Source organism: Marasmius oreades, chromosome 4, assembly GCF_018924745.1.
Source record: "Marasmius oreades isolate 03SP1 chromosome 4, whole genome shotgun sequence".
NCBI classification, from domain to species: domain Eukaryota; kingdom Fungi; phylum Basidiomycota; class Agaricomycetes; order Agaricales; family Marasmiaceae; genus Marasmius; species Marasmius oreades.
The window spans coordinates 390,475-410,260 of NC_057326.1; the positions used below are offsets into that span (position 1 = coordinate 390,475).

Sequence of the window (19,786 nt, forward strand, 5' to 3'; positions counted from 1 at the left end):
CTTGAGAGTGGCTGTATGATTCATGCTGATTTCCACATGTGACTCGAGGGTGGCTGTGCGAACCATACTGGTACGATTCGTGCCGTAATGTATTGATTACCTGCAACTTCCCTCTTTGTGAAGCATCAATACAGTTCAATAGATGATCCAGAAAACATTGACTTGTATACAACAAGATGAGTTTTGCTGCTACCTTTTCTCTATTAACAGTGGCAGAGAAAAACTCTTGTTGACGATTAATTATTAATTATTTAAAAGTAATTAAGCGATATTGATCATTTATCTGATTAATGGTAAATTAATTGTGCTTCAAAAGGGTTTATCGATTTATTTTCAGCCTCTGTAAATAAATATGAAATAAATCACCACATTTGGGTCATTTTTGACTTGTTTCGAAGATGTCATACTGTCAACGTCACGTCAACTGAGGAATAATCGTCAGTGGACTCAAAACCTGTGTTCGGATCCTCAGGTCCGTACACTCCACTGACGCGCATTCACACGCATTCACCGCCCCAACGTTCCGTCACGTGCTTCCATGCCAGACCCTTTTTCCTGATGCTAGCAGCGCCGAAGTAATACCGCACTCCAGCGTGCCTTTAAACCATCACCACCATCCACACGTTCTCTACGCTTAGAGTCATTCTATGAAATCCTTCCCCCACTCTTCAACGTGTGCATGAGGACTTGCTTTGACCAAATTGATATAGTAACCGGTGAACTTTTCGTATCCACGTGTCACCCGCATGGTCCTCTCGCATATCCACAAGTGTCTTTAGAAACGCTCGTGGGACTCATTATATCACAGGCAAGTAGTTCCTTGAAATATTCCCATCAGGCAAAATATTTAATGCTCGTTGTAGCAGGACGGGTGATATCTCTAGTTTTCTACCACCGACTGAGCTGAACCGTCGTATGAGGTATCTACTATCCTCTGGAGAGTGAAGTACTGACGTTCGGGTCCTGCAAACCCGGTACTATGTAGCCCTGTGATCCCTTACCAAGACGACAATTCTTCCATACAAATTAGAGCCACGGTACCTCAATCGCCCACTGCGGGTTGTTGAAACTTGAAACGGTGATCATCATCTCTTCGAACACGACAATTCAATTTCAATTTGGGATTCGATGAAACCACCTGGCGACTCACGGGATGATAGTTGCAAAGCACTGCCCACACTGTTACCAGTAACCGTTACCCGCCGTACGCTGAAGCATATGTCAAGATGATGGGACCATTGTTTTATTGGTACGAGCTGGTACCATACAAAAAACAATGGTCCTCTTCTTCACTCTCGCATCTTTCTCACCGCTTTCTCTCGCTTTCTCTCATCTTCAACGATCCTTTCCATCGCTAGTTTATTTACTTTCTGGCGGAGCCGAAGGTTGATAACGGGCGACTCTGATATATCCAGCACGAACTTGTTTATACCCTTCCACTCACTGCGTACTCTTGATTACCCATGTTCTCACCAACCCTCTTCACACTCTTCACACTCCTTCCACTTGCTCTTTCTGCCCCGTTGCTCGGGCGGGGTGACGACAATGAAAACAAGACTCCTACAACACCGCTTTCCATCGGAGACCTCGAATCCAAGTTCCTTCGGTCAGCACAATTCACGAGGGTGGCTTATTGCTCAAGCAAGGCCGTAACAAACTGGCAGTGTGGAGGACCTTGTGATGACATCGGAAAGGGCGTTAAAGTTATTCAGGCGGGCGGAGGTGGGTTGATCTGCATGCCATTTTTTAGCATACCATTGATGCTTGAATTGTTAAGACGATGGACTCGTTCCGATGTGTCAGTACTCTTCTTGGATAGAACTACCTTGAAAGAACGACAACTGAATTTGTTTTCTACTTTATAGATTTCGTTGCACATGATCCCACGGACAACTCAATAGTCGTCGCTCATCAAGGAACGGACCCTTTCAAACTGTATGTCTTCTTCGTCAATCAACCTCCTCGCAACGTTGTTTTTAAGCCACCTCACCTTCAGCCTCTCAATCGTCAACGATGCCGAATTTCTCCTCAAGGATCTCAACACCACCCTAATAACCTCTGGCAAGGATAAAGGAATCCAAGTACACGATGGTTTCCAGGACACATTTGAAAGAACAGCCGACGAAGTTTTGGACGCTGTTAAACGTGGAATGAACGATTTCAACACGACAAAAGTTCACGTTTCGGGGCACTCTCTCGGTACGTAACAACCCTACCCCCCACCCCTCATCCAGCTTTTGAGGACTGACCTTCCCGGTACGATGATACAGGAGCAGCAATAGCGACCCTCGATTCTCTCATGCTCAAACAACAATTAGACAAGTCGGTTGGTCTCACAACTACGGTATTTGGAATGCCGAGAACAGGAAACCAAGAATTTGCTGATTTCGTGGATGCTATGGTACGTTCCCCTTCGATTTACGCACTCCGTCCCCTCTCATCCGATCGTCCCCTACAATGTCGAAAAACAGCTCGGATCCTCCTTCACCCGTATAACAAACCAAAACGACCCAGTTCCTCGCGTTCCGCCCCAACTCATCGGATACCATCATGCGAGCGGAGAAGTTTTCATCAAATCTGTTGATTCGAATGGGCAAGCTACAGACGTTGTTCAGTGTCCAGGGCAGGAGAATGAGAACTGTGGGACGGGCAATGATTTGAAGATTACGAGTATTCCAAACCATTTGGGTCCGTACTTTGATGATATTTCCTTCAGCGAGTTTGCTTGTCCTTTGTAGTTTTTCGGATAAACGACTGTACTAGCCTGCAGGAGGGGTCGCACGCACCTTCTGGCTTTTCCACAAACACAAACAACCTAATACCGTTCGTCATCTCAACATACAAATGCGGATGAGACGCGGGTTGGGTACGAGTAGTCGAGGCAAGTGATGAAAATAAATAATATGATTCGAAAATAGATAGGTCGTCTTGTTGTACATGTGTAGAAGGAAAACACTGAACAACTTGTCAATGTAAGAAGTATCGTAAATGGTGCCGCTCCCCGCTTGTATTTTTCCATTTCAAGCAACTGTTCCCGGTGTTTGAGAAGTCTGACCATGTCCACCACTCGGCCCAAGATTCAACCCACTCATCTGCGACTGTAAACCGGAAAAGCCGCCTCCACCACCACTACCACCAAACCTAGACGACGGTTCCACTTTCGGTAGAACCCATGACGGCGTTGAAGAGGCCAAGGAAGGTGAAGAAGGTGAATGAGATACAGCCGACGTTGCGGAAGCGGCTGGATCGAAGACTCCACCACCAGCACCGATGGGATCGGCTGGACCTGGACCTCCCGGACCACCAACAGTGGTTAACGAACCCGTTGAACTTCTGTGATCCACAGTTTGTTGATAAGCCGGAAGAACGGATTGGGGAGGCTGGGCACCAGGGATTGGAGCGCCGTACGGAGTTGTGCCATAGGTCCCAAGCGACGACGTACTAGCATTATGCGGGGGCGAAGCAGGTCCTGGATACGGAAGACTGTCGGATCTGTCTGACACTGGTCCTGGGTAAGGCAGACTATCGAGTCTAGCCGACGAAACAGGTCCTGGATAGGGGAGACTATCCGATCTAACCGACGAAACAGGCCCTGGATAAGGGAGACTATCCGATCTAGTTGACGAAGCAGGCCCTGGATAAGGAAGACTCTCAACCGAACCTGAAGCCTGCTGCTGTTGGTGCTGTGGATTAAACGTGCTCGATGTAGGCGACATTCCCATGGATTGCTGTTGATAAATCTGATGTGCTTGTTGGTGCCCCTGCCCATGATCTTGATCAACGCCAGCTCCCCCAGATCCTCCAGTTACTACCATCCCGTTCTGGTGAGATTGAGCAGCTACAGGCTGCGGCTGCTGTGATTGGGGGCCTTCTTTAATACCTGGTACGCTCAAAAAGTAAACAGACCCGGTAGGATCTTTTCCACCTTGAGCGTAGTATTGTGCCCACGCCTGTACATTAGGATCTGCATATATACCGTTCGGATCGTAAACATATGGAGGTCCAGCGTTGGTATCAGCTGGCTGCTGCTGAGGTTGTTGTTGAGGTTGTGGTTGTTGCTGTTGTTGCTGTACCTGTTGCTGTTGCTGAATCTGCTGTTGGACCTGCGGCTCAGGTTGACCATGCTGAGCACCAGAGACAGGTCCCGATTGCTGAACACCGTAAGGTTGAGGGCCGTACTGCACCGCTGGTTGACCGTATGGCTGTTGTTGCTGTTGCTGTTGTTGTTGCACAAAATTTGGAGCACCACCACCACCACCCGGATAAGCACTAGGAGGGGCTACGCCGGGCGTTTGAGCCTGAGGAAAATGAGGGTAACCTTGAGGAGCACCCCAAGGACCCGCAGATCCAGGTCCAGGTCCGTATCCAGCTGGCGCAGGAGTAGGAGAGGTACCATAGTCGGGATGTGAACGAGGGTCAATATAAGGTCCAGCAGTCGGTGGTCGGTAGGCAGGATCGTAACCTGACAAGGACAGGTGAGTAACCACCAGATACATGTGGAACCAACTAAACCCTCACCACCAGTGTGTCGAGCCAAACTCTCTTCCATCATTTGGTCGAAAATTGTCCTTGCTCGGACGAACGTTTCGTTCATCGATACCAAATCGGCTGTGAATATCCTTAATGATCATGGCGATAATGCATGGACAAGCAACACCCACCCCGTTTCTGGCTGTACTTGTCGATGAGCTTCACGATCTTGGGTCTCAACGCCATACTTGATCTGTACAATTCCTGAACAACGAAGCTGTGAGCAACCACCAACCATTAAGAAAGGATAACACCCACTTGTATTTCCTCGTTATCGGCTAGATTATCGTGCTGAGGATCCAACGCCTTCAACATGTTTAGCAACTTCTCAACGTTGACGGCCTGAGCAAACACAGCGGCTTCTTGTTCAGCCTCCCGAGCAAGCTCGGAGGCTGTAGGTTCGGGCATCGGTTCCTATCATGATCCTTCGGTCAGATACTCGGTTTCTAAGCGCACAGGAAGCATACCACGTAGTTGACAGGGAATATACCTGTCCGTCCTTTGAGCTGACCTCTCCACCAGTCCTTATACCCACGATCGACAACCTATGGTGCAAGTTTACAGCTCAATACCAAATCCAATAGAAACGAACGAACAGCGCGCTCACCTTGATGATATCTCCCTTCTGGAAACCTAACTCTCCTGCCTCTGAAGGCTCAAACGTGTGTAAGGCCCTCACACGTGTCACGATAGGATTTTCCGACACCATCGGGGTTGAAGCACGGCGAGTGGTAGCAGAGGTAGCGGTGGCGGTGGTTGCAGCACCAACACTGCCATGTCCATGCGATGAAGATGAACCACTTGTCGAAGTATAACCCGCAGGAGTAGGTAAGGATGACTTCCTCTCTGGAGCTGGTACATAACCAGGTCCGGAACCGCCTCCATATCCGCTATACGGCGCTGTTGACGAAGAACCTGCACCTGTACCTGCACCACTGCCAGAAGCAAGGTTGCTAGAGCTTCCGACACCTGATCCGCCACCGCTACTGCTCCCAGAAGGTCCGTAAATGTCCCATTGACCTCGACCGCCTTTGTCCGTCATGCTCATCTCAAGAACACGTTGGAGCTCTTCTTCTTCTTTCCGTCGGATTTCGTCGTCTACCGCTGGCGGAGGCACTTCGTTGGGAGGTTCGTATTTGTAGTCTATGTTACGAATTAGTAAGAGAAGAGAGAAATAATGATAGCATGACGCACTTTTGGCCTTCAAATTGTTAAAACAGTCTTCCATCACACCCAACTGTGGATCGTTCTCGAACTCGGCGGTCCACATTGTGATCAGTTCGAGTGTTTTCCGACTAACTTTCTCATGAGTGTTCTGTAAAGAGAGAATAAGTTAGCCTCCTCGGCGCTTATTGGGGTATAATAAGAAAGGGTCCAATATCAATTGCTGTCTTTTTTATTTTTTATTCGGCGAGCAAATGAATAACCGCTCAATGTCCAAGAGAAAGATACAAGCGGGGAAACATAGCTGTGCATGACGAGAAACGAAGAAATGACATCAAAGAGAGAATCAAGATGCAAGGTCTTCCCATGGAGGTAGCGAATCATAACACATATCACTCACCCTATCCGTGACCAGCTTTTCCAGACCCTGCGTGAATGCTCTGGACGCAATTTCCTTGTGGACCTCGAGACCACAATTTTTGGACAGTGCCTCAACGAGAGATAAGGTGTAGAGTTGTACGTTCGGGTTACGGTGTGCGAGCCGTTTCAATGTCGCCGCGATGACATTATGTGCCCTAGCCAGAAGTATTGAGCTTGCTATCGAAGAAACGACACAGAACTGACCCTTCTGCCCCTTCATCTGCCACTTTGTCACACAGGTTGAGTATGAGTTCCCAATTTTCTGTTGTAAGATTCTCATCGGTCGTTTTCGCTGTCGAAAGATGTTAATGAACTCGATGTGTTGAGGTCAAAAAACCGCGACGACGTGCCTACTATATCATCATATGAGTTGGTCGTCCCCCCTCCAAACATTCCAGACATATTTTTCGTCTAACTTGATGTACCAGTCGACCAAGGACCTTGCTGAGAAGATGCAGTAATGTGTGGAATTATGGTTCTCAAACCCAATTTGAGATGCGATTGTGAAAGCTGCAAGTTAATCCAGGTATCGTAAGAACCCGATGACCTGGATCTGGTAAGGAAGAGAAATAATAGCCTTGACTGCGCAGACCGCGACCGGAAAGCAACGAGTCGATGGAGGTGGGGATGGGGGCAGTGACAGTGTCACCGTAGTCGGGCCGTTCCGGTTACCATGTACGGTGCCAACACTGCCGCCATCGGTCATGCGTTGCATGACTCAAGCGACGAGCGCGCGCTTCCCTCCTTGCCTCTTACTTGCGTCCTCCAGGGCCACTATCGATAACGACTACGAAGAGAGATGGCGAAGGGTAAGAGATTTATTTTTTTCTCTGTAAACTTCTCATTCTGAACCAAATGATCTTACAGTTCCACGAAACTTCAGGCTGCTTGAAGAGCTCGAGAAGGGTGAAAAAGGGATTGGGGACGGATCTTGTTCTTATGGACTGGAAGATGGAGACGATATCATGATGAGCAACTGGACGGGCACAATCATTGGTCCAGGCCATGTAAGTCGTCTGTCCAACTAAATCTTCCATTCATTCCTCTCATCTTCCCCTGCAATCGCGATGGTTAGACCGTTCACGAAAATCGAATCTACAGCCTGAAGATTACCTGTGGCGATAACTATCCCGATGCCCCACCCAAAGTCAAGTTTCTTTCACGCGTCAACTTACCTTGCGTGAATCAGACGAACGGGGAGGTCGACCCTCAAAAGCTACCAGTCCTCAATGGGTGGAATCGTAACAACAGTATCGAAACGATCCTCGTCGAAATGCGAAAGTGAGTTCTCTTCAAAACGTCTCCTAGCTTCGAGAATTGACTGGTCGATCACGCGATAGGGAAATGGTTTCTCCCAACAACCGCAAACTGCCACAGCCGCCGGAAGGCTCGACATTTTAGTCGTCTGCATCACATCAGGGCATACGTTGGAACAAATCGTACAACTCGACATCATATCCCAATCATTGGCATTGTTTTCTCGTTTGCTTTACTATCGCATTTGCACTATATTGATGTTTGTAAGCCGTCCGCGTAGGAGTACTTGAACGCGCGAATGAACCGTTTCCATTTTTTAACGTTGCGCCATTGAGATGATCCCTTTATCAACTCGCATCACGGAACCCTTCGGCCTTGTTACTCCCCTCAAACATGAAGCCTAATTCGAGTGGCATACGCAGGCCATTCTTCCAAGCTAATGCTCCAGTGTCAACCACTGCTGATTCAATATTAGTACGTGTTCCCTTCCCCCTCGACACTCTGAACATTCAGTCGTTCTGTCAGTTCATGGAACTTTTCTCGAGAAACCGGAAGAACACGACTTCGTAAGTATCTCGCGAATCAAATCTCAACTATCACTTATCACCTTCTCCAAATCTCTTTGCAGAACCATTGAAGTCGCTGGAACCTTCCTCAGTCGCGTCAGAAACTCAATAAATTTTTGAGAGGGCATCTTCGTCTTTCCAAATTCATCTTTCACCCTCAACCTTCGAGTTCGTTCTACGGCTCCTTCCTCTGGGGAATCAAGTTAAAGAAGAAGAGACGATAAGATTTGTCTCGCCTCGATTGTAAAGGCTAATAGGTGTTATATTTCAGGCTCAAGAAGATTTGGACTTCAATGAAATACGATCGGAACCAGTTGGTTGAGTAGAGAGCTGCACATCCAACAACTGCCACAACTGCCACAACTCCGGCATCAGTGTCAGAACCTCCTAACCCTCCGGAAGAGCTCAACACGCGAGTAACACGTCGAAAAGAAAGGACTCGATAGCTGATAGTTTGCGGGAATGCTTACTCGATGGGGGAGGAGAAAATGGAGAGGGTAACCTGAACCATCAATGTAAGCATACGACTTTATGGGTTTTTGTTAAGTAGCCACTAGCTCACGAGCATTTTTTAAATCACATGGGCTGGGTTGGTCTCGATCCATCGACCCTCCTCGCCTACTTATTCCCGACCAGGGGCAAACGAGGAACAGGAGCCACGTGTTCTCACCATGTGAAGAGCTTCCTCCGTACGTCCTCAAAGCAGCGATACTGACGTACGGACTTTTTTATTGGTGAGCCGCTTGATTCTGTCTGAACTTACTTATTAATGCTACCCCTTGCCAGTGGCGGTTTGCTCGGGTGTCTTGGTTATGGCTGGTAGGCATAGAGTACGGCTCCAGTACAGTGGAACGGATACTACGGACACCCAAACCGTGACTGGCGACCGCGAGCTCGAAAAGACAAAGACTTTCCTCCCAAATGAGCCATGCAGGGTAACTCTTTCCCGTCCTTTCTAACATGTCCATTCCAATTGCAATCACCATCAATTGTAACTTAGAAGTTGAACCAGACCCAGTTCGGCGACTTCTTGAGCCTGTCATGCCAATATGTCGTATTAATCTAGGCTCGCCACACGGCTCAGTACAACTATCGACTTCGTAATGGCTACGCGAATTATTTACCTACAAATATAAATGCTCGGCCCATTTAAGTCTGTGGCTGACCCCCCACCATCATCATCACCTCTTTTTCCCCCCTTCTTACAGTCATGCCTTCAGTCACCGTCAAGTCCAGCACTGGCACCACCAAATTCAAATATAACATCTCTACGCCTTCCAATGCATCAGCCAAAGCAATCCAGAAGAACTTGCCTACGGTTCTATTTATCCCCGCTGTGTATTTGCAACGAGATATCTTTCATCGTACGCATTCGTTACTTTCCCCTCCCTTGTGACCAAGGAACCCTCATCATCATGATTGTTCCCCAGTACAATTTGGAGACCCGAAATTAAGACGGTTCAACCTCGTAACGTTCGACTTACGTGCCCATGGTGAAACCGCTGGGACCAAGATACCTGAAGGTTACGGTCAAGAGGACTCTGTCGAGGATGTTGTCAAGCTTATGGTATGTTCAAGTTCTTCCGCCACCACCCCACGCTAACTGAACGTTGAACCCCCATCCGCGTATATACAGGAAGCTCTCAAACTCCCTGCTTGCCACATCGTAGGAATGTCGTTAGGCTCCATTATCGCGTTGCAGATGGCCATCACGTACCCCGAAAAAGTCGCCTCACTCTTCCTCGTTTCGCCCCTCGGACTTGAAGAGGTCCGTTCCTTTTCTCTTTTTCCTTCTTTTTTCTCACTCCAACTTTTTTTCTTATATTGACAGCCTGACTACGTGACAGCAGCCCGCGTCGAAATCTACAAATACTGGACAGAAGGCTTCCTCTGCCAACTTGGCACCCGAACAGACGATAGCGCCCTTCAAGATGCTTCCTACGGAGCCTGCCAATTCGCTTTCTCCAACAAGACCAACTCTCTAAACTCCGCTTACGCCGCTAAATTTTTGCCTGTCGCGAAAAAAAACTGGGGGCCTGAAAATTTTGATGTTTTCCATCGGGCGACTGTGGACTTTTTTACGCAGAGGAGAAGTCATTCTGTCGACTCGTTGAAGAAGATCAAGGTGCCGATAACGCTGGTTCATGGGATGGATGATATATCGTACCCTGTGGAGTATAGTATACAGCAGGAGAAGATTTTCCGGGATGCGGGGTTGAAGGTTACTTTGCATAAGCTGGCAGGAGCGCCTCATTTTGCTGTCGTGGATCTAAAGATGGAGTATGTTTTTGTTTTTCGGTTCTTTCGCTTTTCAGTAGGTTTCCTGGACTGACCCTTGTTTTGTAGGGTTAATCAGCTCATCCACGACTTTGTTCTAGAGAACTCGGGGGGCAGATCTACTCCGATACCTCCAGGAGTTTCAATCGTGTCGCCTTGGGATGGTGTATTACGGAAGGCAGGATGGGTACCGGAAGAAGAAGAAGAAGACGAAGACGAAGACGTTGAGTTCGTCAGCTGATTATTTGGAGGTTCGCTCTGTTTGATGGTTTCGTTTTCTCGGGTTGGACTGTAGTATCCTTTCTTTCGCTTCAATCTGTTCCCCTACAACACCAATGAATAGTCATTGCCACTTTCTGAAAACATAATGTAACAGACAATGTCTCTGCAGTCGTGTATCTGTGATACGAGGCTATCATGAGCGACAGCTCGGTGAGTCGCTAACGATGTCCAGCTCTGCACAAGGACGCTCCAGCCGATATTAGCTTTATCATCTAGCCTGAGGCGTTGTCCCGGAGCCGCCTAAGTACATTTTCCTAAGCGGCGCGCCCGGTCCGATCCTTCCAAATTTGAATATCAACCGTTCAGCGTTTACTGTATGTAGGCCGCGGCCTTATAATTACTGTATCCGTAGTCTGGGAGTAGGGGCGGGGGGTAGCTTCGTGATCCCCAAATTCAAAGTCCGACGAGCGCGTAACGAGCGTCTGGACGATATCGCAACAAACGCACATTGGGTTGACGACATCTTGACAAGTAATACGTGAAGCGCGCGCGGAGTTTGAATTTGGGGGATCACGAAGCTACCCCCCGCCCCTACTACCAGGCTGTACACTGATAGCAAAGCACGACTATCTTCTTTGCTCAGTACAGATCGGCTAGCCAGGCTACTGTATCCGGGAACAACCCACCTAAGTCATCACAGCCATTCGGTCCGGCTGGCCGAGCCGGTGGTATGCTATCGTTCTTTGTGACACCCAATGCACCGTCTGGTTCTTCACTCGCCTTCAACTCGGGCGATGTCCTTGTACTTCAGCAGAGTCAAGCATCTGACTAAGATAGGTTGATAGGTTGAGACTAGACCACTACACTTCGTTTGAACAATACAAGAAAAGTTAATATATCTCGAAGCCAAAGTAGGTACACATAACATACAACGCTAAAAAAATTATCTTTACACCAAACTTATATAGTTTACTTATCATAAAAATACGCAGGTCGCAAACACCCCCGCTCCTCATAACACCAAGGCATCTGCCTCGCAAACTTCTCAAACACATGACGAGCTCGTTGCTCTCTCGTCTTCACCGCAAACTCTTCTTCCTCTTTTCTCAGCCTCTCCAGAGTAGCTTCCACTTTCGCCAGTCGAGACACTCGATCCATTATTGGGAAAAGCTGAGCTTCAGTGACAAGTTCTTCACCATACGCAACATCCGACGCCCCTATTCCCAGCGTAGAATCCACTTCATCCCTTTCTTCGTCATCGTCCCCACCATCATTAGATACATGCATTCCGATCGTTGGAATCATCGGAATGTGAAACGTTAGCGGAGAGGGGGTGGCAGTGGATCGTCGTTTCGCCATCATCGCAGAGGTATTCGGGACTCTAAGGTTAAACTGCAAGACCTGCAATTGTGGGAACGTATGCCGGAGGATATCGTCCAACAAACCATAGTCCCCTCGGTATTTGGGTAACTCCGGTATATGAAGTGATCTCAACCAAGGGTTAGGGTGTTTCTGTGTGAACATGGGGACGAGATGGGCGTTCGCGTCCAAAGCGCGGATGTCAACTATCAGATGCTCGATGGAAGGTGCTTTCGCGATGATCCTGGTCAAGAAGGGACCTAAGGAGATTTTTAGTTGATGAAGAGAGTATGAGAGGTGATTACCATTATCCACAGGTTCGGCATTTCTGAAGGAACCGCTACAGGAGTTCAGAAGAGAGAGGTTCTGTAGACGCTCAGAAGACGCGAGAGCATCGGCGAGAATGGTGGAAATTTGTTCTCTGCGGAGATCTTCATCTCCAATGTCAAATGAGGCCGTGCGTAAATTTGGTAGAGGGGAGAGGTAGGCCGTCCACTCAACGGCCGTGCCTGTCGTCCTGAGGGTATGAAGGTTTGGAAGCAACGGCTCCGTGGACTTGCCGTCAGACGAACGGAAATGATTACAGTGCTCGACCTCAACGCACTCCATTTCCAGCATCTGCAAGGTCTTGGTGAACGAACCAAGGAAACTTGTGAACATAACGCTGTTGGAAAATCTAACCCTCTGCAAGACAAGTTTCGTCAACGAGGGAAACGATTGGTGTAGGGAATGCTGGGTCTGAGAAGTTAAGAACACCCATCCCGAATTGCGAAAGCGAAAGCTCGGGGTTTCAAATGCCACTTCGAAAAGACGCATTTCTACCAGCCCGCCGAGAACCTTTGCTGCAGACCAATCATGGGATAACCAGTCGAAAAACCGGTCAAAAGTGCGTATATTTTCCCAGTAACTTTCGTCCGTTCGGTCTCTTTCGCTTTTTACCTTCCTCTGATGGGTTCTCCACCATTGCCAGCCCCAGCCCGCGGGTGCCTGTCCCGTCACATCCAACACTTGTAAATCGGCAGGTCCAAAGGTGAGGTTGAGTGAAGAGAAGAGACGTTTGAAAGCGTGCAACGAGGTATCTGTGGAAGGAACCGGAATCGTTCTGAATAATCGCTTCCTCGAATCCGCAAGCCAGAGGTATGAGATGAGAGAACATGCCCGCAGCGCTCGTCTAGTTTCCCATGTAAGATGTCCTGTTTCGAGGTCGTCACCGGGATGTACCACAAAGTTTAAGATCATATGAATGATCTCTAGAGGAAGGTTTGTGATTGGCATCGTTCAGAATGCTGCTTGACTCTCGAACTCGACTGAATTGAAGAGAGTAGAACCGATCAACAGAGTTTAGAGTCGGAAATATGGAGAGTATACCTTGTGTATAATCTCCGGGTTTGTTATCTTCGTTGTATCCACAAAACGGGAGTCTGATGTCTTCCAAGTCGTTAGCACTGATGAAGGGAGAATGAGCGATGGCAATGATCAGCGGCACACTTCAAACAAGAAGAACCACGTGAGAAATTGAGTCATATTAATGACGGAGGACGGTCCCTGACGGTCCCTGGTCCACCAACCCACATGTGACACTTACTTCACTTTCATCATCCCCACTGGGTACAAAACATCAAGACCCTCAATTCTAACCCGCAAATATGCAAATATGCATGAGGGCCGTCCGGTTTCAATGCAAATAGTAGTCTGATCTCAGACTCCCTTCCTGCACGCTAGTAACCAGGTGCTTGAACCGCCCAATATACACAAAGTTACAACAAAGTTAACTCCCCTTGCTCCAACTTTTGGTTTGAGTAAGTAGGGATGATCTACCTCTGATACGTAGTGTTCTAACGTATTACTGGACCTCTTCTAGGGTAGATAAGAAAATACTTCCGTCATATCCTGGATATGGGCTGCTGACCCGAAATCTGGCTCTTCAAATCTCCACGGTCACGTCTATTCTTTCTGACAAGTCGCTTGAAGCTGCGAAGTGCGCCGCGATGATCACAAATGCACTGACTTAGTTCTTTTCCCACCTGCGGGTGAGTTGTTTCTTCTTCCTCTTCAACACCAGGAACTAATGGTTTTTCGCAGTTGACTATGTTTCCTGCACCTATGCAACCTGCTTTGCTCTTGTTACAACACATCGTACCCTTTGTCGGGTATACTGGCACGCTCGTTACGTGGAGTTGTAGTGCGATTAAGAGCTATGATGTTGGTGAGCAGCTATTCCTTTTCAAAATGCCTTTTTTCTTCTCGTTATTGTGTTGAATCGGTTTTTCGTAGGTTACGGTGTCATTCTATCCGCTACTTGGATCCTCCCCGTCGCTCTGATCCCAGGAACGTGGCAAGCGTATGATTTCCCTGGATCCACTAATCCGCCTGGTAACTGGCGCGACGCCATCTCAATCCTCGATTCCCAATACACCTGTCACGTAACCATCGACTGGTACTCCTACCCAACCTCTGCTGGGACCGGTCGACCTAACCACTAATCAACCTCCTACTGTCGGTACTCCTACACAGCCCTCTACCGGTACTGGTCAGTCCCCCGCTACTCAACCTCCCGCTCCTACACCCACGACTTTCATTACACCTGAGCTGACGATGTCTACACGACTCAAGATGGCCAAAGGCAATAACATCCCATCGCAGCCTACGATTGACACCGAACCTGAACTGACGAACTCTATACGACTCGAGTTTATAACAGGCAACATAGCCTGCCCGACGAATGCCAACGAACTTCCACCGACTATTTCGAAGCGCCTTGCGTTGGTCAAGGGACAAGTTGCGCCTGTTCTGAGTACGGATCCGGAGGAGGATGTTGTTGGATCTGAGCTTCCGAAGACGATGTCTAAGCGGGTTGCGTTGGTTAAGGGGATGGGAGAGGATGGTGTTACCGGAGGAGAAGGAAGGGAATTTGAAGAAGGAAAAGGCTGATGGTGGAGGTGTTTGGAAGTAACTCAAAGGTGGATTGAAGGACACGAAGGAATCGGTTTGAAGACGATGTAATGAGTTCAATTCTTTTTGTTTGATTTTTTTTTGGGGTTCGTGCGTGTATTATGGTTGTGATTGTGAACTTCCTTCCCTTTTTGTCCTTTCCGTTTGGTTTCTTTTCGCTCCTCACCGTTGCCCGGTTTTCTACGATCACCACGACCCATCACCACGTTCTTTTTGTAGATTATTCATGACCATTCATGACCACCCGCGATGGGTTGAGCCAGTAGTTTATCAGATACTATCATATGTTGTACATGGTAGTTACGATTTTCAGGTGTAATAAGAGCCGCGAAGTGTGAGAACCATCAATTTCCAGGCATTTTACTTTGTGGCAGGCAGCAACTTGAACCTTGACCACCATCCATCGCCACGGCTTGCGTCCAGTTTCCTTGTTTCCTCCTCATCCCTGTTTCATTTCAGCGACTTGATATTTTATTGAGGGTTTTTTATACGTATACAAGGCGACCTTGCAGTAAATTGAAATTGTCAGCTGAGTGCCATAACCGTCGGTATGTCGCCTCACCGTGTCGCTTATCCAGATTGAATTATGTGTTTGTGTTGTTAGGCTCAACAGAATAACCGTACCTTGTCCTGATTGGCGTCCCGAACGCACGAAGGAAGAAGATATAGTGGAAACTTTAAGTTGTATAGCCGAGGTGCGTTTCAACCAAAGATGTTCATGTATGCCGGGGCCAATCTACTCCTATCCAGGCACATGTCTAGACAGCAATCCAACGATATTTTGACGCACCGTGATGTTCATGGACGGATTTTGTGCCAAAGGTGCCACGATGTGGTCGCCCTCCCCAATGGTATTCGCCCATTCCATACAATCGAACCTCGATTTCTCCGTAGCGACTACGTACCATCCGATATTGAGATATCTCAGTTGACAGATGTGATACGGAGAGTACCCGCGGAGATCTGGGAGATGAATTTTTCCACGTTATGCTTGTCGCTTTGCGAATATTCACTCGACGATGACTGTGAAGATTATCCGCTCCTTGGACTCCCTGCCACCATTATATCTCAAGTTTGCTCCCATTGGAGGATAATTGCTAAGGGATTCCCTAAGCTTTGGTCTTCCATCAACGTCAATCTCTCTAACCCACCATATAACGTCGGTTTACCTCTCGAGGTCTATTTTTCGAATTCAGGAGATTATCCCTTGAAACTACGAATTCAAAGCGATGGACCTATCCTGAAGTCGTCATGGGGTCTGTATTTATGGGAATCATTATCCAGACACATCCACAGAAGCCGGGAACTCATTATGGCGATGGATGCGAACCGCGCCGATATTGAATTTCTCCCTCCTGTTCCACGATTGACCTTTCCTAATCTTGAATCGTATCGCGAAGAATGTCCCCCGCCCGATGAATTGGCCTGGCCCTGGTTCTGGCAAGCCATTCAGAAGTCGACAAAACTCGCCGTGGTTTCTACCTTCTTCGTAAATCGTGCCATACCCTTTTCTCAGTTGACAACTTGGGAAATTCGATGTATCCACCGTTTTAAGGACGTGGATGACTTCCTCGATGTTGCACGGAGCTGTAAAGCTCTCCAATCCCTTACGTTGTCAGGCTCCCGGAAGCTGCCGGGTACTGGTGACAATCTCCCTGTGGTTGTTCGAGAGGTCAATTTGCCCTCCCTTCGTAATTTATCAATCTGTACCTATCAGGACCACTACTGGTTGCCCAGTATCTTTGGCTCCCTCGTAATGCCCTCTCTCGAAACACGTTCTTTCCGCCATTGTGCATGGCATCTACCTTCCGCGTTAGTCGACATGGTTCGACGATCCTCGATTTCGCTCAAACAAATAAGGCTCACACTAATGGAAGGCTGGCGTGCAAACTCATCTGGGGATCCACTTCTGCTCGATATGTTGCAAGCTGTCCCCAAATTGACTAGTTTTGAGCTGACCTTGGGCGGAGTGGCGACCACCAAAATTAGACACTACACAACATTTGTCGAGGAGATGGCCTCCGCTCTGCTTTCCAAATTCAAAGACAAATCTCGTGACTTTCTCCCACAACTTGAGTATTTCTCCCTCGAACTTCCATGTGTCACGCTGAACATGCAACTCGTGGAGCGCATATTGGAGGTGGCGGCGGCAAGACAGCGTGCGCCTCATCCCTTTTCAGAATTTCGCCTCGTACGTATCACGGATGGAACAGAACTTGATGAGTTCGTCATGGGACCTGAACTGATCGAGAGAATCAGAGTGCTAGAAGAAAGTGGGGTCAAGGTTGTTGTAACTTGTCGACCGCGCTTCAAGTTTTATAATACTTAGTACAGTTGAAAACTAAGGAACCGACAGGTGCAGAATTACCGGATTAGTTACAAGATTCAATGTAGCAGTTGATTGTTGATTTATCATGTACCCGATCCAAGTCTGGAAAAACTCTGAATCCAGCTGAGCCTCAAAGAGCGTCACGCGTCACACATCGAGCCGCGCTTTTCCCTTGACTCTCGGTCGTCTGAGGCTCTTCACTCACCGCAAGCTCCAATTCACACTTACCAAAGGTTTACTTTGAAGAAAACATTCTCTGACACGGAAGCTAGCGTGTCGATCTGTAATTTGGTATGCCACTTCTTCACTTAGTCTTCAAGCTTCATCCCGCGATTCAGATTCAAACTCAAATACATTCATTGTCATGATCAGTCACGGGCCTCAATTTGCAAGGGGGTAAATCTCAAGTGAATCAAAGCTGGTTATGGAAGGTATAGCCACTACCTGTTCTTCTTGTCCAACGGTAATCACTATTTTTTCAGGCAAACTGATGTTAGGAGAACGACTGGACGACGCCTCAGTGCATGCTCAACAACCAGTTTTGTGCCAAAGGTGCCAACATGTAGTCGATACCCCCTATATTCGTCCGCTCCAAACAATCGAACCTCGATTTCTCCATAACGATTACATACCTTCTAAAGTGGAGATGTCCGAATTGAAAGATCTGTTGAAGGAAGGAGAGAGGGAGCTCAAGCGTTATGAGGTGGACATGGCACTGTTGCAGCAAACGCTGGAACAGCTGGGAAATGCAAAGAGTGCCGTGGAGCCCACGACCAGGCAGTGTCGAGCTGCTATTTCTGCTCAACGGAGGGTACCAGTGGAGATCTGGGAGATGATTTTCTCCACGTTATGCTTGTCGCTTTGCGAATATTCATTCGACGTTAACTACCGGTCGCATTCTCCGCTCCTTGGACTCCCTGCGACAATTATATCTCAAGTCTGCTCCCACTGGAGGACGATTGCTAAGGGATTGTCGAAGCTTTGGTCTTCCATCACCGTCAATCTCTCAGAACCACCTTATGACGTCGGTTTACCTCTCGAGGTCTATTTTTCGAATTCAGGAGATTATCCTTTGAAACTACAAATTGAAGGCGATGGACCTACCCTGGAGTCACCATGGTGTGTGGGTTTATGGGAATCATTATCCAGACACATCCACAGAAGCCGGGAACTCACCATGGCGGTGGATGGCGGCGACCGTATTGGAAATCTTCCCCCTGTTCAACAATTGACCTTTCCTAAACTTGAATTGTATCACGAAGAATATCCCTCGCCCGATGTATTGGTCTGGCCCTGGTTTTGGCAGGCCATTCAGAAGTCACCAAAACTCGCCGTGTTCTCTAGCTACCACATAAATCATACTATACCCTTTCCTCAGCTAACAGCTTGGGAAGTTCCATATATCGGGTGTTCTGATGACGTGGATTTCTTCCTCGATGTAGCACGGAACTGTAAGGCCCTCGAATCCCTTGCGTTGGTCAATATCTCGAGTGATGTTGCCAGTTTCCCTGTGGCCTCTCGGGAGGTGAACTTGCCCTCCCTTCGTGAATTTTCGGCCACGGCCGATCAGGACGACTACAGTTGGTTACCCAGTATCTTTGGCTCCCTCGTCATGCCCTCTCTCGAGGCATTCCATATCGATTATGCATGGCCTCTACCTTCTACGTTTCTCGACATGGTTCGACGATCCTCGATTTCGCTCAAACAGATAAGGCTTAGACTAGAGCAACAGGATCCAACCTCATTCAGTGGCTCTCCACTTCTGCTCGATATCCTGCAAGCTGCCCCCAAATTGACTCGTTTTTCGTTTACCTTGACCAGAGCGTCGAGCACCACAATTAGACGCTACACAGCAGTTGTCGATGACATGGTCTCCGCCCTCCTTTCCAAATTCGAAGACGGGTCTCCTGATTTTCTCCCACAGCTTGAGTATCTCTCCCTCGAACTTCCGTATGTCACGCTGAACACGCAACTCGTGAAGCGCATACTGGAGGTGGTGTCTGCAAGGCAGCGTACATTCCATCCTTTGGCGGAGTTTCGTTTCGTGCGTCTTTATGGGGGCTCACAGTTCAAGTCGGAGAGATTGGTCGTGGAGCCAGAACTGCTCGAAAGAATAAGAATACTTGATGAAGGTCGTGTCAAAGTCGTCATTCGGGACCGTGCTTGACCCCAGCATTAGTATGTACATAGTAAGTTTGGTTGGTCGTTATAACGTGATTCGTCGAGTTGATCAACTATATACTTCAGACTTACCTGTAAAGTAGAGTAGATTTCCAGGTTCTATTCAACCGACATTCACCCTTTTGTCGTGCCGTAGCAGCCTTGTAGCGACTCCGGCGTCCGCAGCGCCCCTTGTGCTTGAATCACCACCATCATCCACGCGTTCTCTGCTCTTCAAGTACGAGGCTAACTGCGTACTTTGATCCCTGCGGGTTAGTACACACTGGGCTGCATCCGTTTTCTCGCATATCGACAAGTGTCTTTAGAAACGCTCGTGGCGACGTCGTGACCACGGGCAAGTGGTTTGAGATTTTTTGCATCGCCCAAAAGATTTGTGGTACTCAACCTATCCGGGTGCCGGTGGTATTCACTAACCACTTTGGTGCCATGATGCCAAGTGTAGATGATGACGCGTCAAGTACGCCTTTATTAATATTTCGACCATCATCATCGCCGTGTGGTGTGTTCGCTGGTGGCAGCTCCTTCTCCT

The 19,786-nt window shown here is 48.1% G+C and overlaps 9 protein-coding genes across 9 annotated transcripts; 7 read left to right on the top strand and 2 right to left on the bottom strand.

The window, feature by feature from the left end:
- The first annotated feature begins 548 nt into the window (after positions 1-548).
- E1B28_006943 (uncharacterized protein) lies at positions 549-2,885 on the top strand. Its single transcript, XM_043151650.1, has 8 exons — positions 549-808; positions 864-920; positions 986-1,722; positions 1,778-1,798; positions 1,866-1,935; positions 1,997-2,199; positions 2,271-2,401; positions 2,472-2,885. The coding sequence occupies exons 3-8, from the start codon at positions 1,464-1,466 to the stop codon at positions 2,736-2,738; spliced, it is 951 nt and encodes a 316-aa protein (XP_043009730.1). The 5' UTR covers positions 549-808; positions 864-920; positions 986-1,463; the 3' UTR covers positions 2,739-2,885.
- E1B28_006944 (uncharacterized protein) lies at positions 2,886-6,756 on the bottom strand. Its single transcript, XM_043151651.1, has 10 exons — positions 6,465-6,756; positions 6,319-6,406; positions 6,095-6,269; positions 5,725-5,845; positions 5,138-5,673; positions 4,998-5,075; positions 4,789-4,944; positions 4,662-4,734; positions 4,519-4,608; positions 2,886-4,462 (listed from the first exon to the last, which is right to left on the bottom strand). Exons 1-10 carry the CDS (start codon positions 6,514-6,516, stop codon positions 3,021-3,023), a joined length of 2,811 nt encoding a protein of 936 aa, XP_043009731.1. The 5' UTR covers positions 6,517-6,756; the 3' UTR covers positions 2,886-3,020.
- Positions 6,757-6,855: 99 nt separating this feature from the next.
- Positions 6,856-7,688, top strand: SPM2 (Ubiquitin-conjugating enzyme spm2). Its single transcript, XM_043151652.1, has 4 exons — positions 6,856-6,923; positions 6,982-7,121; positions 7,190-7,395; positions 7,455-7,688. Exons 1-4 carry the CDS (start codon positions 6,914-6,916, stop codon positions 7,513-7,515), a joined length of 417 nt encoding a protein of 138 aa, XP_043009732.1. The 5' UTR covers positions 6,856-6,913; the 3' UTR covers positions 7,516-7,688.
- A 1,293-nt stretch (positions 7,689-8,981) lies between these two features.
- On the top strand, positions 8,982-10,455 carry E1B28_006946 (uncharacterized protein; the record flags this gene model as incomplete). Its single annotated transcript, XM_043151653.1, has 5 exons — positions 8,982-9,301; positions 9,368-9,504; positions 9,574-9,705; positions 9,769-10,217; positions 10,284-10,455. The coding sequence occupies exons 1-5, from the start codon at positions 9,148-9,150 to the stop codon at positions 10,453-10,455; spliced, it is 1,044 nt and encodes a 347-aa protein (XP_043009733.1). The 5' UTR covers positions 8,982-9,147.
- An 852-nt stretch (positions 10,456-11,307) lies between these two features.
- E1B28_006947 (uncharacterized protein) lies at positions 11,308-13,277 on the bottom strand. The gene is made up of 2 exons (XM_043151654.1): positions 13,164-13,277; positions 11,308-13,102 (listed from the first exon to the last, which is right to left on the bottom strand). Exon 2 carries the CDS (start codon positions 13,068-13,070, stop codon positions 11,406-11,408), a length of 1,665 nt encoding a protein of 554 aa, XP_043009734.1. The 5' UTR covers positions 13,071-13,102; positions 13,164-13,277; the 3' UTR covers positions 11,308-11,405.
- Positions 13,278-13,883: 606 nt separating this feature from the next.
- On the top strand, positions 13,884-14,278 carry E1B28_006948 (uncharacterized protein; the record flags this gene model as incomplete). Its single annotated transcript, XM_043151655.1, has 2 exons — positions 13,884-14,001; positions 14,070-14,278. The coding sequence occupies 2 exons, from the start codon at positions 13,884-13,886 to the stop codon at positions 14,276-14,278; spliced, it is 327 nt and encodes a 108-aa protein (XP_043009735.1).
- Positions 14,279-14,390: 112 nt separating this feature from the next.
- Positions 14,391-14,726, top strand: E1B28_006949 (uncharacterized protein; the record flags this gene model as incomplete). Its single annotated transcript, XM_043151656.1, has 1 exon — positions 14,391-14,726. One exon carries the CDS (start codon positions 14,391-14,393, stop codon positions 14,724-14,726), a length of 336 nt encoding a protein of 111 aa, XP_043009736.1.
- Positions 14,727-15,121: 395 nt separating this feature from the next.
- Positions 15,122-17,174, top strand: E1B28_006950 (uncharacterized protein). The gene is made up of 3 exons (XM_043151657.1): positions 15,122-15,271; positions 15,352-15,442; positions 15,498-17,174. Exon 3 carries the CDS (start codon positions 15,502-15,504, stop codon positions 17,074-17,076), a length of 1,575 nt encoding a protein of 524 aa, XP_043009737.1. The 5' UTR covers positions 15,122-15,271; positions 15,352-15,442; positions 15,498-15,501; the 3' UTR covers positions 17,077-17,174.
- Positions 17,175-17,232: 58 nt separating this feature from the next.
- E1B28_006951 (uncharacterized protein) lies at positions 17,233-19,467 on the top strand. Its single transcript, XM_043151658.1, has 4 exons — positions 17,233-17,367; positions 17,449-17,507; positions 17,559-19,265; positions 19,324-19,467. The coding sequence occupies exons 2-3, from the start codon at positions 17,501-17,503 to the stop codon at positions 19,241-19,243; spliced, it is 1,692 nt and encodes a 563-aa protein (XP_043009738.1). The 5' UTR covers positions 17,233-17,367; positions 17,449-17,500; the 3' UTR covers positions 19,244-19,265; positions 19,324-19,467.
- Positions 19,468-19,786: the final 319 nt, after the last annotated feature.

Coding starts and splice junctions, on each gene's coding strand:
- E1B28_006950 (XM_043151657.1), top strand. CDS start 15,502: ATGTCTAGACAGCAATCCAACGATATTTTGACGCACCGTGATGTTCAT.
- E1B28_006943 (XM_043151650.1), top strand. CDS start 1,464: ATGTTCTCACCAACCCTCTTCACACTCTTCACACTCCTTCCACTTGCT. Junction 2,200..2,270: donor CGTTTCGGGGCACTCTCTCG/GTACGTAACAAC, acceptor ACGATGATACAG/GAGCAGCAATAGCGACCCTC. Junction 2,402..2,471: donor CTGATTTCGTGGATGCTATG/GTACGTTCCCCT, acceptor GTCGAAAAACAG/CTCGGATCCTCCTTCACCCG.
- E1B28_006947 (XM_043151654.1), bottom strand. CDS start 13,070: ATGCCAATCACAAACCTTCCTCTAGAGATCATTCATATGATCTTAAAC.
- SPM2 (XM_043151652.1), top strand. Junction 7,122..7,189: donor CAATCATTGGTCCAGGCCAT/GTAAGTCGTCTG, acceptor CGCGATGGTTAG/ACCGTTCACGAAAATCGAAT. Junction 7,396..7,454: donor ATCCTCGTCGAAATGCGAAA/GTGAGTTCTCTT, acceptor ATCACGCGATAG/GGAAATGGTTTCTCCCAACA.
- E1B28_006944 (XM_043151651.1), bottom strand. CDS start 6,516: ATGTCTGGAATGTTTGGAGGGGGGACGACCAACTCATATGATGATATA. Junction 5,674..5,724: donor TAACAATTTGAAGGCCAAAA/GTGCGTCATGCT, acceptor TTCGTAACATAG/ACTACAAATACGAACCTCCC. Junction 5,076..5,137: donor AGAAGGGAGATATCATCAAG/GTGAGCGCGCTG, acceptor CTTGCACCATAG/GTTGTCGATCGTGGGTATAA.